We start from the raw sequence: 12,437 nt of genomic DNA, 5'->3' as shown, positions 1-12,437 counted from the left end.
GGGAGGACTAGTTTCACTTTAAAAGTTCTCTTTATTATGTTTAACTGGGTAGATTCTGCTGCCACCAGGAAATTTTAAGGATTTCCAAACCTTTATGCTTCTACTGTTGCTCTTTTTAGTTTGGTAGACCGAGTTCAAGGCTTACGAGGAAATATGTGGTCCTGAGAAGTATTCCATTCAGAGCTGGTATAACTCTCAGACACTCAGACTTTCCTTTAACTTTACTTCACTTAAACTTTACTTTACTTTTTCCTATACATTCAGCTTTCAGCTCTCTTTCTCTTTCTCACTGAACAACCAAAGCTGTCCACTTCTAACTGCTTCAACACAGAACTAAACTGTCTACATCAACTGTCAACTTGTAACTGAAACTACTGACTGACTCACATACTCATCCACCCAGATTCACTTCCAAAACCCCTCCCCCTCTCTGTCTACCACCAATCATAGCACACTTGCCTCTCTCAACCACACTAGTCTATCACAGCCATGCAACCAAACTTTTAAAGAGACACACACAAAAACAAGGAATCATTACACCTATAAATTGGGATTTTTAGTCCCAGTTGGCATCACCTTACACTTACCAACACTGAACATAATTTGCCACATTGTCACCTACTCACCCAATTTGTGAAGGAGCTCCTCACAGTAAGCCTTGGTTTTCATCACCCTGGATAATTTTGTGTCATCTGCAAACCTGGCTTGGCCCTGTAGCTACAGTGGGGCGTTTCGGGGCTATGCCCCTCAGTCTTTAGCCATGCCCCTGCCCCAGCCACACTTGATCCAAGACCCTGGAAAGCCAGCCTTTCTCCACCCGAAACCCTCACTACAGAAGAATGAGAGGCAGCCGGTGCGCTCTCTGCTCTGCAGCAGAGAGCACATTCCAGGCAGCTCTCCTCCTGGGTCAAGCGCCAGCCAGGGCAGCAGGCGAGTGAACATAGCAGGAGGATCATCCAGGCAGGCCTCTCTGCCGTGCGCCTGTGCCAGGGGAGAAATATTACTCCAGGAGATTTTACTCTGGTTCAGTCAGCTTCAGGTAGATCTCATTGCTTGTGTCTGGAATATACAGTTAACCAGGTTCGTCTCTGGCTTCAGTTGTCCGAAAGCAGAACAGACAAATGCCCAGAGGGTCCCATGGCTAACAAATCTACTCTATGGATTCTGCCATTTTCCTATCACACATGGACAGTAGACTCAGAAGGCGTCAGATTTGATGTGTGTGATTCCCCACTGGACAGAGACCTTAGTTTTTGAGTCTGGTGGAGTTACCAGTGCAACCACCTCAAAGATTCTGATCTCAACAGATATGCCAATGCAGGGCCCCATTCTACATAGGTATTCAGAATGGTTTCACTTAGATGTGTGGTGATTAAACAGGAGACATTCTTGTCTGAAGGAATCTTACAGGAAATCACTCAGCTAATTCCAGAAGATTTTCTACCACCCAGTTGTGACTGCACTTGGAAGGCCTTGTGTAGAAGTGCAGAACAAGTGGAATTCAAACAACATAAGCTTGCATGCTTTGTCCTGTAGAATGGCTCAGCCCAGAAGCTACATCCTAGCCTCTTCTGCAGACAGGTTGCAGGTGTGGCTTCAAAACATCCTCACATGAAGTATTTAATCAGGGGAGCTTCTGTCTCATCCCCCACCTCTTCATAATTTTCCTTGGAGGAAGCTAGGAGGATGTCCTTTGCCCTGCCCTGAGTTTAAGGATACGTGAGTGGTATTTTCTAACTATTACTGGACTTTTTGTTGTTCAGTCGCACTGTCTTCCGCCGTCCTCTGAAGTTTGCTCAGTTTCATGTTCGTTGCATCGATGACACTGTCTAACCATTTCATCCTTTGCCGTCCCCGTCTTCTTTGACCTTCAATCTTTCCCAGCATCAGGGTCTTCTCCAGTGAGTGCTCCCTTCTCATTTGGTGGCCAAAGTATTTGAGCTTCAGTTTCATTATCTGGCCTTCCAGGGAACAGTCAGGGTTGATTTGTTTTAGGATTGACTGATTTGATCTTCTTGCAGTCCAAGGGTCTTCTCCAGCACCATAGTTCAAAAGAATCTATTCTTCAGCGCTCAGCCTTCCTTATAGTCCAACTCTCGCAGCCATACATGACTACTGGAAATACCATTGCTTTGACCATGCGGACGTTTGTTGGCAGGGTGATGTCTCTACGTTTTATCATGCTGTTTAGGTTCGCCATCGCTTTCCTCCCAAGGAGCAGGCGTCTTTTAATAGTGGTCAGCTAAATCAAACTAAATCCAAACTGTTCAGAGCTGTTTTAAGTTCTATTGTAGACTGTTCCCTCCATGTTCAAAGCTGTCGCATCTGTTTTCTCTTTATCTAATTCTGTATTCTGTGTGGTTCTTTACATTCTCAGATGCTAGAGTCTTTTTAAAATAAGAGTAATAAGCAGATATCATAGATGTTACTGGACAACTGCAAAAGTCTTCAAATTGAAGGAGGACGTCACCAACCAGAGGCGGGGGCAGAAAGTGCAAAGCTTCTTTTTGCCTCCATGGTATGACGCTCAAAGGTTACCAGTTGTCAAAGGATGTCTTCCTAGCTTCATGTAGAAGGAACTTATATGGTAAGTTCCTGTGTTCTTAGTTGTCACCTAAAAAATTAGCCCCAGATAATTTAAATTTAACCTACTTTCAGACTAAATATGTATCTGCATGTTACCAAGGCTTCTTTAATTTTACTCATTTAGAAATGTTCTGGTTTTCTAACAAGCTTCTGTTTCCTTTTTGTAACAAGATATGTATTTTTCATTATTAATTGCCACCTTGTAACTTGGTCTATGATAAATTATTGCCACGCTTAGAGAGAGAGAAAAATAACATTTTATTAACTTGTTAAAGTGTTGTGCAGAAATTAGAAACTATATTGTGGAAATGGTATGGCAGAAGTTCTGTGTTTTTTTAAAAACACATTTTAGGTCGTTAAGTCAGCATATTAATTTTCCAGGTGTATTGAAAACCTGACTTTCTTTTATGGTTGGGTAACAAAATGCTATTTTTCCAGTTAATGAAGAGCATGATTCTCATGCAATCCTCAACATTTGTCTTACAGAATTTTAACTTGAACAAGGTAATAAGAAGAGAGAGAGAGAAGAGATTGGATTTATACCCCGCCCTTCACTTGGAGTCTCAGAGCGGCTTACAAACTCCTTTCCCTTCCCCTCCCCACAACAGACACCCTGTGAGGTGGGTGGGGCTGAGAGAACTCTGACACAAACTGCTCTTTTTCAAGGACAGCTGTGCCAGAGCTTGTGACTGACCCAAGGTCACATCAGCAGGTGCAAGTGGAGGAGTGGGGAATCAAACCCGGTTCTCCCAGATTAGAGTCCGCACACTTAACCACTACACCAAACCACTACACTGTCAATTATATTGTTATTGTTGTTATTATTATTGTTGTTATTTCTTCTATTTATACCCCACCCTCCCTGCGAGCAGGCTCAGGGCAGCTTACATCAATGTAAGCCATTAAACGCAACATCCATTCACCCATGCTTTTATATGAAAGCAGAAATTCTGTGCATAGTAGTCATTTACTTTTACTTGTGTGCCATCATCACATCTGGAAGTTGCTATGCATTTGCATACCAGAGGGCCCAGGTTCAATCCCTTGCTACTCCAGTTGAAGAATTTCCAGTTGAAGATGATGTTGGGAAACAGTCTCTATATGAGACCCTGAAGAGTCTTACAGTCCTCATGTGCCTAGAATGCTATACAGAGTTAAGAACATGAAACTCTGAGCATTCAGCACAATAAAACCAAGAAGCTTGTAGTCCACGTGGGCTGTAGAGATCAACTTAGAAACATTCTATATGGCCCATCCTGATGTCCACGTGAAATTGCTTCCTGGGCAGTGGTATGGAATAAATTACCAAGCACCTAGAGAGGAAAGAAGAGTACGGATCCTGCATAGGGTAGTGCCGCTACCACTGGGGAATATCTTAAGAAATATAGGGAAATCTGCCAGGCTTCTTCCAGACTGATGTCAGCAGGCATGTGTGACTGAGAGCACTTCCATGTTTTTGAGAGGCAAATCTCTCCTCCTTGCATAATGTGTGGTTTTTTGCAAATGTGGAACAAAACAAAAAAAAGTAAAAGTACAGATTCTTGCTAGCTAAAGACATCTTGCTTATACCCCTTCTCTAATTCACTGCCACAGGAGGTGGTGGCGGCTACAAGCATGGACGGCTTCAAAAGGGAATTAGATAGGCATATGGAGCAGAGGTCCATCAGTGGCTATTAGCCACAAGGTATAGATAGGGGCTCTGGGGCAAGTGATGCTCTGTCTTCTTGGTGCTTGGGGGGGCCAACAGTGGGAGGGCTTCTAATGTTCTGGCCCCACTGGTGGACCTCCTGATGGCACCTGGTATTTTTGGCCACTGTGTGATACAGAGTGTTGGACTGGATGGGCCTTTGGCCTGATCCAACATCGGCATCTCTTATGTTCTTATGTTCTTAAGGGGTGGGAAAATGCAGACCATCTATGGTTTAGGTTTTGACTGACAGCTGCCCCGTAATTAACAGATGGACCTCAGACTGACAAACCTGACCAAGGGCTGCCTGACACTAGTGTTTTCTTATCCAGTAGCAAAATGGGTTTTCATTCCAACTTCCTGTGCTTCTTCAACTCAGGAATGAAATGATTTTAATATGCAATGCTTCCTTAAGAAGGAGGAAGTGGGAATTGAAGCTTAGCCTCCCCCCCCCCCCCATTTTGAAACAGAACAGGATGGGAGCTTAGCCCATCCTCTTGTCATCTGTCCAGGGGACTAAAGGAAGAGGTTACTTAGGTCCCATCCTACTCTGGTTAGATGGGGATTTTTAAAGCATTGTATTCCTATCCCTCTTTTAAAGCATTGTATTCCTATCCCTCTTTCCTATTCTTCCATTGCCCCAGCTCACCTGCAAGTCTTCTGCATTTCATCAAAGTAAAATCAAACATTTCCCATATGTTTTTTAACCTTGCTGTGTACTGTGTAGTTCGATATCTGTTACCTTTCCCGTCGTTTGTGAGTCAGGTGATGAGAAAGGATACTTCCATCAGCTGAAAGCCCTGGATCTCCGACCAGCTATGTACCATTGCAGTCCCCATAACTGTAGTACTTTACAACTGCTCAGCACCCCTTAAAGATCCATTCTGCAGGTGATACTCATCTGTGATTCAAGTTATCCACCAAAGGTTTTAAACTTATTTGAATATGAACTAAGTTATAAAATAAGACAGCAGAATAGGACATTAAATGCATATGCCTTGGCACAAAACCTTAAATAGTTGAGTCTGTTTTGTATTCATTATCTCAAAACTCTAAACTAAGACCATATAATTCCTGTTCTTTGAAATCTTGCCCTCAGCTAAGCAGCCAAGTACTCTGTTCTTCAAATGGAACAGGTTTCTATTCATACCCAATCAGCTCACAGCACAAATTTTTCTTTGCCCCCCAAGATGAATAAGCATTGAGCATTAAAATTATTTTTCATCTTAGCTGTTTTGTAGTTTTTAACCTCCAGATGTTCCTGAGGCATATGCTTATGTGGCCAAAAATGTGAACTTAGGTGATTATAAATGTAGGCAGCAGCGATTTGCAAGATCATAATGACATGTTTTCCAAGATGAAGGTGGAAGGCATAAAGGGAAGATAATGGAACTGGGACAAGCTGTGGATACTAGATGGTAGTGGTGCTAGTGGCAGTAATGCAGATTCGTGTAAGGCACATCCCTATGTATGTATCCTGTCAAACAAACATTGCCTAAAATTCAAACTTTTCCCATAAGGCAACAATTTTAAAATTGCCTTTAACCCAGAAGGGTCCACAATGAGAAGATGGTAGAAAAGCTTCCCTAAAATACAAATGTCACATTATTTCCCATCATTCCCTAAAATGTGCAACCTCAGGGGCTATTGCATGTTCCCTGGGAAGTACAGACAGTTCACAAGAACAACTGGGAGACCTGAAAGGCCTGCCCAACATTCTTTATGAACTATGTGTATCCACACAAAGTGTTTCTTAAGGCAAAAGCTTTTGAAAACCACTGATTAGAAATGTTTATACAGCTGTCCCACAAATACACAGATTATATAGGGGACTGCATGTATTCATCATGTTCCAAGTGGGCAAATGAAAGACTGGTGCTCTCCGGTTGGTGAACCCTGTTTGTAGCCATAAACTACGGATGTCCGAATGCTTGAGGCTACCATTATGGTGTAACACTGCTAGCTGTGTTGTTGTAACACACTACTATGTGACACACCACTATGTGACACACTACTATGTGACTATGTGCCTGAGATGGGGAGCAAGAGGAGGCCAGACACTGTTGTCCACGTGTGACAGTAACAACATCCCGTGCTTCAGATTGCTGCCCATAGGACTGACACCAATAATTGGACTCTTCTGCACTGTCATGTTTGTCACTCGTTTGTCCCTATTGCTTCAAGGGGTCTCCTCCCCCCCAATGTGTTTTGCTCTCTCTAGTAGTCCCAGAGGGAGCAAAACACATGTGGAAAAGGGGGGACGGGACCCAAAGCAATAGGGAGAAAGGGGTGACAAAAATGACAGTGCAGCACCTCCTAGTATATTTTAGGTTGAAGGGAAACATTTTTTTTCTGGCAGTAAGGAAATTCTTTCAAATTACATACAGACAGTTTTCACTTTGAATTGCTCTCAGCTGAATTGCCTGGACTGGGTTCAGTGAGGCATTTCTTGTTTTGATTTGGTGACCATCTGAAAGCCTTCAGCTTAATTCTTTGTAACCTTTTCCTCCTCCGTATTGATGTATGGCATGCAGGGTTGCTGTGGGGGCCCTGCGTTTGGAGCTGGGATTTCATCTAAAAGGAATGTTTGGTTGAAAGAGCATCCCGTCACAGTGATGGACAGGCATAAACGCAGTTCATAACCGGATAACTTTTTTTTAAAGAAAAGGACATGTGAAATAGACACAGAGCCTCTTAGCATCTAGTCACCCCTTTACGAACGGGAGAAAATGAATATCTGTGTCTCAATTAGATACATGAGTTGTACAGTGATGTAGAATCTCCACACGCAGGCCATATACTTCTGAATACTGGTTCTTCAACACTGGTGAAGGCCTTAGGTTCTATGCCCCTGTGTTGACCCTCCAGGGTAGCAAGTTGACCCTTGGGTAGTACAGAATGGCGGACTAGATGGATTCACTGGTTTGACCAACAGGGACTGTCTCACATTCTTCAATCGCTTAGTGTTTATTAAAGTTGAAAAGAGTTCCAAGTACCAGACACCAAGCTGGATGGTTGACTTGGGATATTAGCCCCATCAAGGAACTAGTTACATAAGATGATGCGTGAAATTAAGAGAGTTCTGTATGAGTAAGCCTGTCATTGGAACCAGCATTTTTTTTTTACCTCTTAGAGTAGAAAGAGATGGATGGCTCCAGCTAAAACAGTTAATTGAACCCTTGGTATTAGAATCTTTGGCACATACTTTCTGCTAATTTGGCCGTTCTTCTCTCACCAGTGAAAGTCAAGACACATTCATTTCTCCCCCTTGTTTGAATTGGCAATGCAGTTTGCGTTCTTTTATCTGATCTTTGTTCATCTTATTCCCGAAGGCATTAAGGCAGCCAGAGAAATCTGAAACTGATAACAGTGTTTGTGTTATCCAAAAGCTAGAGATTGGCTTTCAAAGGCAATTGGCAAAGTCCACGCTTTTAGGAACAGGCTATATTTTAAAGAAATGTGTCCCCTTTCCACAAAAGTGTGTGAACAGATGACCTCAAGAGAACCGTAGCTAAACACCCATAGAACAGACGTAATGTCTGCTTTGTGTCTGTAACTCTGAAGAACTGCACACAAAAAATCCCAGTATTTTGCTTTTGCAAGTCAAAATATGTATATGCCTGAAACAGAGATGCTTTTACATCTGAGTTTTCAGTTATTTCCTCCCATATTAAGTGCAGCAGTAAAATATAGCTTCTGTAGTATTTTTCACTGTCACTTCAATGAACGACTCATATATTCCTCTCTAATTAGTCCACAGACTGAGATGAGCCAAGCGGTGCCTGAGATGGGGAGCAAGAGGAGGCCAGACACTGTTGTCCGCAGTGAGGAAAAGAGGAAGAGCTCTGCACAGTGAAAGCCCTGCTGCACATTCCGTTTCTGAAATCAATGAACGTGGCCGTTTAACTCTCTGCTGCATTTCCACTGATTGCCCATATGGGCCACTGTCGAGCCTCACCCTTCCTGGGCAGCGCCTTTTGAGCATAATACGAAAGCTGGACATTCTTAGGAAGCCAAATGTTCAAGCATGCACATGAAATAAGCATAACCCTGATTATATTCCTTTATAAAAAAAATAAGATTAAAAAAACTTTTAAAAAGTGACACAATCTTTTTTTTTTTTTTTAAAGAACATTCTTAGTATTGTAAGACCAGGAGGATTTTAAGGGCTGCATTTTATTGGCACAGCCCTCCACAAATCAGTTCATTGGACAGCAGACACTCTGGTGAGCCCCTGCCTTGGCCAAGATAGTCAGCAGAATATCGAGGTCCCCTCCCTCAAATTCTCTACAGCTTGCAGAGCATTTGAGGGGAGGTGTCTTGTGCTTAGTTTTTGAAGGTGTAGCTTTGTCACCTCTTTCCTTCTCTGCTTCTGCCTGCTCCAAGTCTCAGTGCAGTATGGAAGAACACTTCGCCTGGATTTCCCCCGAGTCCTTTGCCTGCATTGGCAACCACAAATATTGGCTACTGAAGCAACCCCAAATGTGTTGATTTCTGAATGTATCTACTCCAGGCCTTCCCTCTGTAGCCACGCATGCAGAGGTTTCGGCTGGAGTAGGCGTGGCCAACTCTGAAGCCAGCCGGAACTCGGTTCCTGTGCGTTCCTGTCCAAAATTAGCTATCTACTGCATAATCTCATTTTCCCATATCTCCAGAACCACCATCCAGACTCTCTTCATGTGATGTGTTTTCATGGTGAATTTTCTAGTCTCTTTAATGCTCTAACACTAATAGACAGCCTTGTCGCTCCTGCACATTTTATCTTCAACATTTAAATTTCTGGGTGTTTTTTTTAGCACTATTTTTTAGCACTATTGGTTCATACACACCTGCACACAATTTTTCAACACGCGTCATGACTTGAGGCTGAGTATGTGATCCTACACCTGCATTTGAGGTGGTGCTGACAGTTCTGGTTTGCTATGATTGTTTTGTAACCGTGCATTCACACGTGCAGGTCATTTCTGATGGAGGCAATCCATCAAGTGATGCAGAAGTACGTACATGTGAAGTGGCTCTTTAATTCTTTGAAGCTAAAAGAGTCTCGCACAACAAACCCTCTTCAGCAGCACGTTTTCACCTGTCATCTTCATTCTGATGCTGGCTTGTCTTTCTGATTCACCGGGAGTTTCGCCACTTGCTTGTCTATACTGGAATTGACACCATCTGCTTCTTTTTCGTGTTCTGGGATGCAGGTGCAGCCCACGGGGATAGTGACATAATCCTCAGTGTAAATATAGCGGCCTCCGGTGCAGGATGTGGTGCGGCGCAAGATTACCGTTGGCATGTACACTGGGGTGCTTCGAAAGTGGAAATTCTCTTCCCCGTAAACTCCAGTAAGGCAGCCTTTACACAGACAGTACGCTTCAGGAATGTACTTTGGATACCTTGTGGGATCATAGGAAATTCTGTGCCAAAGCAGAAGAATAAAGACTCAGTTTGTGCCTCCTTCCCATCGTTCCCCTCCCAAACATCTTATTTTAACCCCAGCTGGAAAAGATTATAAGCGAAATGTTGACAGTTGCTTTGCATTATATGACGTTTTTGTTATTATGCCAGTGGGGGGGGGGGATACAGCTGCAGCTCTCAATGCCTTGCCACTTATTTGGAAACCGGGAAGACAAAGTAATTGGACAGCTCCCTGCATGGAACAGACTCCCAAATAAACACCAGTTTAGTTCCCTTGTTTATCAAATGGTAAGACCTTAAACTCCGTTCTCACACTCAATGCACTTCAAGTGTATGCTAGAGTACTGCAGAAGTGCGCGCACCCTCCCTGGTGTTCTCAGCTATAGACAGTTTGAAGTCCCTCTTTCTGATCCCCCCAAAAGTGCTTCATTTGGAGGCAGGGTTGCTTTTTTTTTTTTTTTTAAACAGTTTATTTATCATTTTCCATTTTTTACATTGCCTCTTCGTATTTACATTATTTATTCTTTTGAGTCTTTTCTAATTACATTATCCATCCACAAATAAAACATTTTCCATCAGTTTTCAAATATCTCCTTATTTTTCCCTTGTAATCTTAATCTATCCATCTCCGCTATGGTCAACATTCTTTCAATTATATCTTTTTCTGAAGGTACTTTCTCCTCTTTCCATGTTTTAGCTAGTAAGATTCTTGCTGCCGTAAAGAAGTATATAATTACATATTTCTCTGTACCATTATATATATATGGAACCATATTCAATAAAGCTATCTCTGGTTTGAAAGGTATGTGCATTCCTAATATTTCCTTTAACATTCGGTAAACTTTTCCCCAAAATCTTTGTACCCTGTCACATCTCCATCACATATGCATGAATGTACCAACGTTTTTTTTGCATTTCCAACCGTTTCTATTGGATGTTACGTAACATTTAGCTATCTTTTCAGGTGTCCAGTGCCACCTGCAGAACATTTTGTAAATATTCTCTTTATATGGTACTGCCCTCATTAACTTTATTGAACTCCATACTTTAACCCATTGTTCTGGTTCTGGTGTACAGTTTAGATCTTTAGCCCACGTCACCATTGTGCTTTTCACCATTTCTCCCATCATATATTCTTCCATTAGCAGTCTATATAGTTTTTGAATAAGTTTATCGCTAGAGGACAGAAGTGAGCGCACCCTCCCTGGTGTTCTCAGCTATAGACAGTTTGAAGTCCCTCTTTCTGATCCCCCCAAAAGTGCCTCATTTGGGGGCAGGATTGCTGACCCTTCTTTATGACTCCTGTGCCTTGAGCAGAAGCCTGAGGTGCTTTCTCCCATCCTTCTATCTCCATCACACACCCCACAAAAACTATACCTGTTAAACAGCCACATATCAGGCTGCTGTTAGAGATGCAGGAGCAGTAAAAGAAGACAGTAGCCATCACCATTATATCTGCAATCTCAGACTGTGAATTGGACAGACCTGTATGTGTGACTGCACAGAGGATGACTCAATGAGCAACTGTTACAATAAGTAAAACGCTGTTTTGCAGCCCACTTGGTGGGTCACCAAGGGTTTTTGCCCCCCTCAGTATGGACTTTTCTTCCTTTGCATATCAGACATTGTCATAACTAGAAAAAGGTGGTAGAATGTTGTGAGTCCCCCCTCCCCCAGCTGGTTGGGAGACTGGGAATGTACATATTGTAGCAGTGGACAGATGGTTTAACTCAATCCTAAGAAAGGATGTTTCCAAACTGTAGGTTATAGTTACGTTTTTGTGTGCATGGAAATTGGGAACACAGGTTCATATATGAGAGTTTCTGAAAAACGTTCTTTTCGCAGAACTGTTGCTGTTGGTAAGTTCATGAGTAATAGCAGGACGGAAAACAATAGGAGTGACTCAAAGCCAAGTTGTTGATCCATGATCTGGGACTCGTTTGGCATGGAGATCCAGCACTTCATGGCTGGGTGCACTGAAAAGTGGCTGAAACTGACCTCTGCCCCTGCAGTGGGAAACTGAATCCAAGTTTCTGCAGCTAATGTCCAGATGGTGGAGCAGGGAGAAGCTGTACTGAAAAAAAGCTTATTCTTCATACACTCAAACCTCACTGCCCAGGCACCAAAATGTGCTGTTTCGAAAGCAAATATCATAGCACCTTAGTGTAGACGATTCCTAAACTAGGTAGGGCGTTCTGTCCAGCCATTCCATGTTCTAGTGCTCCTCAGCTGGTAATAGTCATTTTATCTATACATCTAATACTGAACTGGCCCCCTCTGTGCGGATCCTTAGATCCGGACATCGGGGGCACTTGGGGGGGAGGGAGAGGTTTGTGCACATGTGGGGCGGTCCCCACGTGTGCACAAAAATGCTAAATGTTGAAAAAACTTTCGGGGGGATTTTTAACGCTCTGCGACCTACCTGGCTTCCGTGCGCAGGAAAGGAACCGAACGGCCGGAGAGGCCCAGCAGCGGCGGCGAGAGACAGGTGAGGAGGGGGAAGAAAGTCGGGGAGGGGAAGAGAGACTGCCGAGGCCCGGCGGATGTAAGCCATTTGGGCCTTGGTTCACGGGGGAAAAAGAGAGAGAGAGAGAGAAAGTCGGGGAGTAGGGGGAATGGTGTGGGGGGGAGACAGCCCGGCGAGGCCCGGCGGATGTTAGCCGCGTGGGCCACGCTGCGATGGGGGAAAGAGAGAGAGAGACAGACTGGGGGGGAAGAGAGAGGGGGGGGGGGGGAGAGAGTGAGGGGGGGAGGG

At 43.5% G+C, this 12,437-nt stretch overlaps 2 protein-coding genes across 2 annotated transcripts in view; one reads left to right on the top strand and one right to left on the bottom strand.

Moving 5' to 3' along the window:
- The window catches only part of EEF1AKMT1 (eukaryotic translation elongation factor 1 alpha lysine methyltransferase 1), a 23,687-nt gene extending 15,367 nt beyond the window's left edge, over nucleotides 1-8,320 (top strand). Inside the window, exon 4 of the mRNA XM_015429490.1 lies at nucleotides 8,027-8,320. Within this exon, the coding sequence (XP_015284976.1) occupies nucleotides 8,027-8,129 (103 nt within the window). The 3' untranslated portion in view covers nucleotides 8,130-8,320. The remainder of the gene's footprint in view (nucleotides 1-8,026) is intronic.
- Nucleotides 8,321-8,825: 505 nt separating this feature from the next.
- IL17D (interleukin 17D) overlaps nucleotides 8,826-12,437 on the bottom strand; it is a 12,124-nt gene continuing 8,512 nt past the window's right edge. The window contains exon 2 of the mRNA XM_015429481.1: nucleotides 8,826-9,681. Coding sequence (XP_015284967.1) covers nucleotides 9,363-9,681 — 319 coding nt within the window. The 3' untranslated portion in view covers nucleotides 8,826-9,362. The remainder of the gene's footprint in view (nucleotides 9,682-12,437) is intronic.

The sequence above is a fragment of the Gekko japonicus genome, unplaced genomic scaffold (assembly GCF_001447785.1).
Source record: "Gekko japonicus isolate JY-2015 unplaced genomic scaffold, Gekko_japonicus_V1.1 scaffold237, whole genome shotgun sequence".
NCBI lineage: Eukaryota > Metazoa > Chordata > Lepidosauria > Squamata > Gekkonidae > Gekko > Gekko japonicus.
Note: the sequence above shows the minus strand (reverse complement) of the source record. Positions and strands in the feature narration are given on the sequence as shown.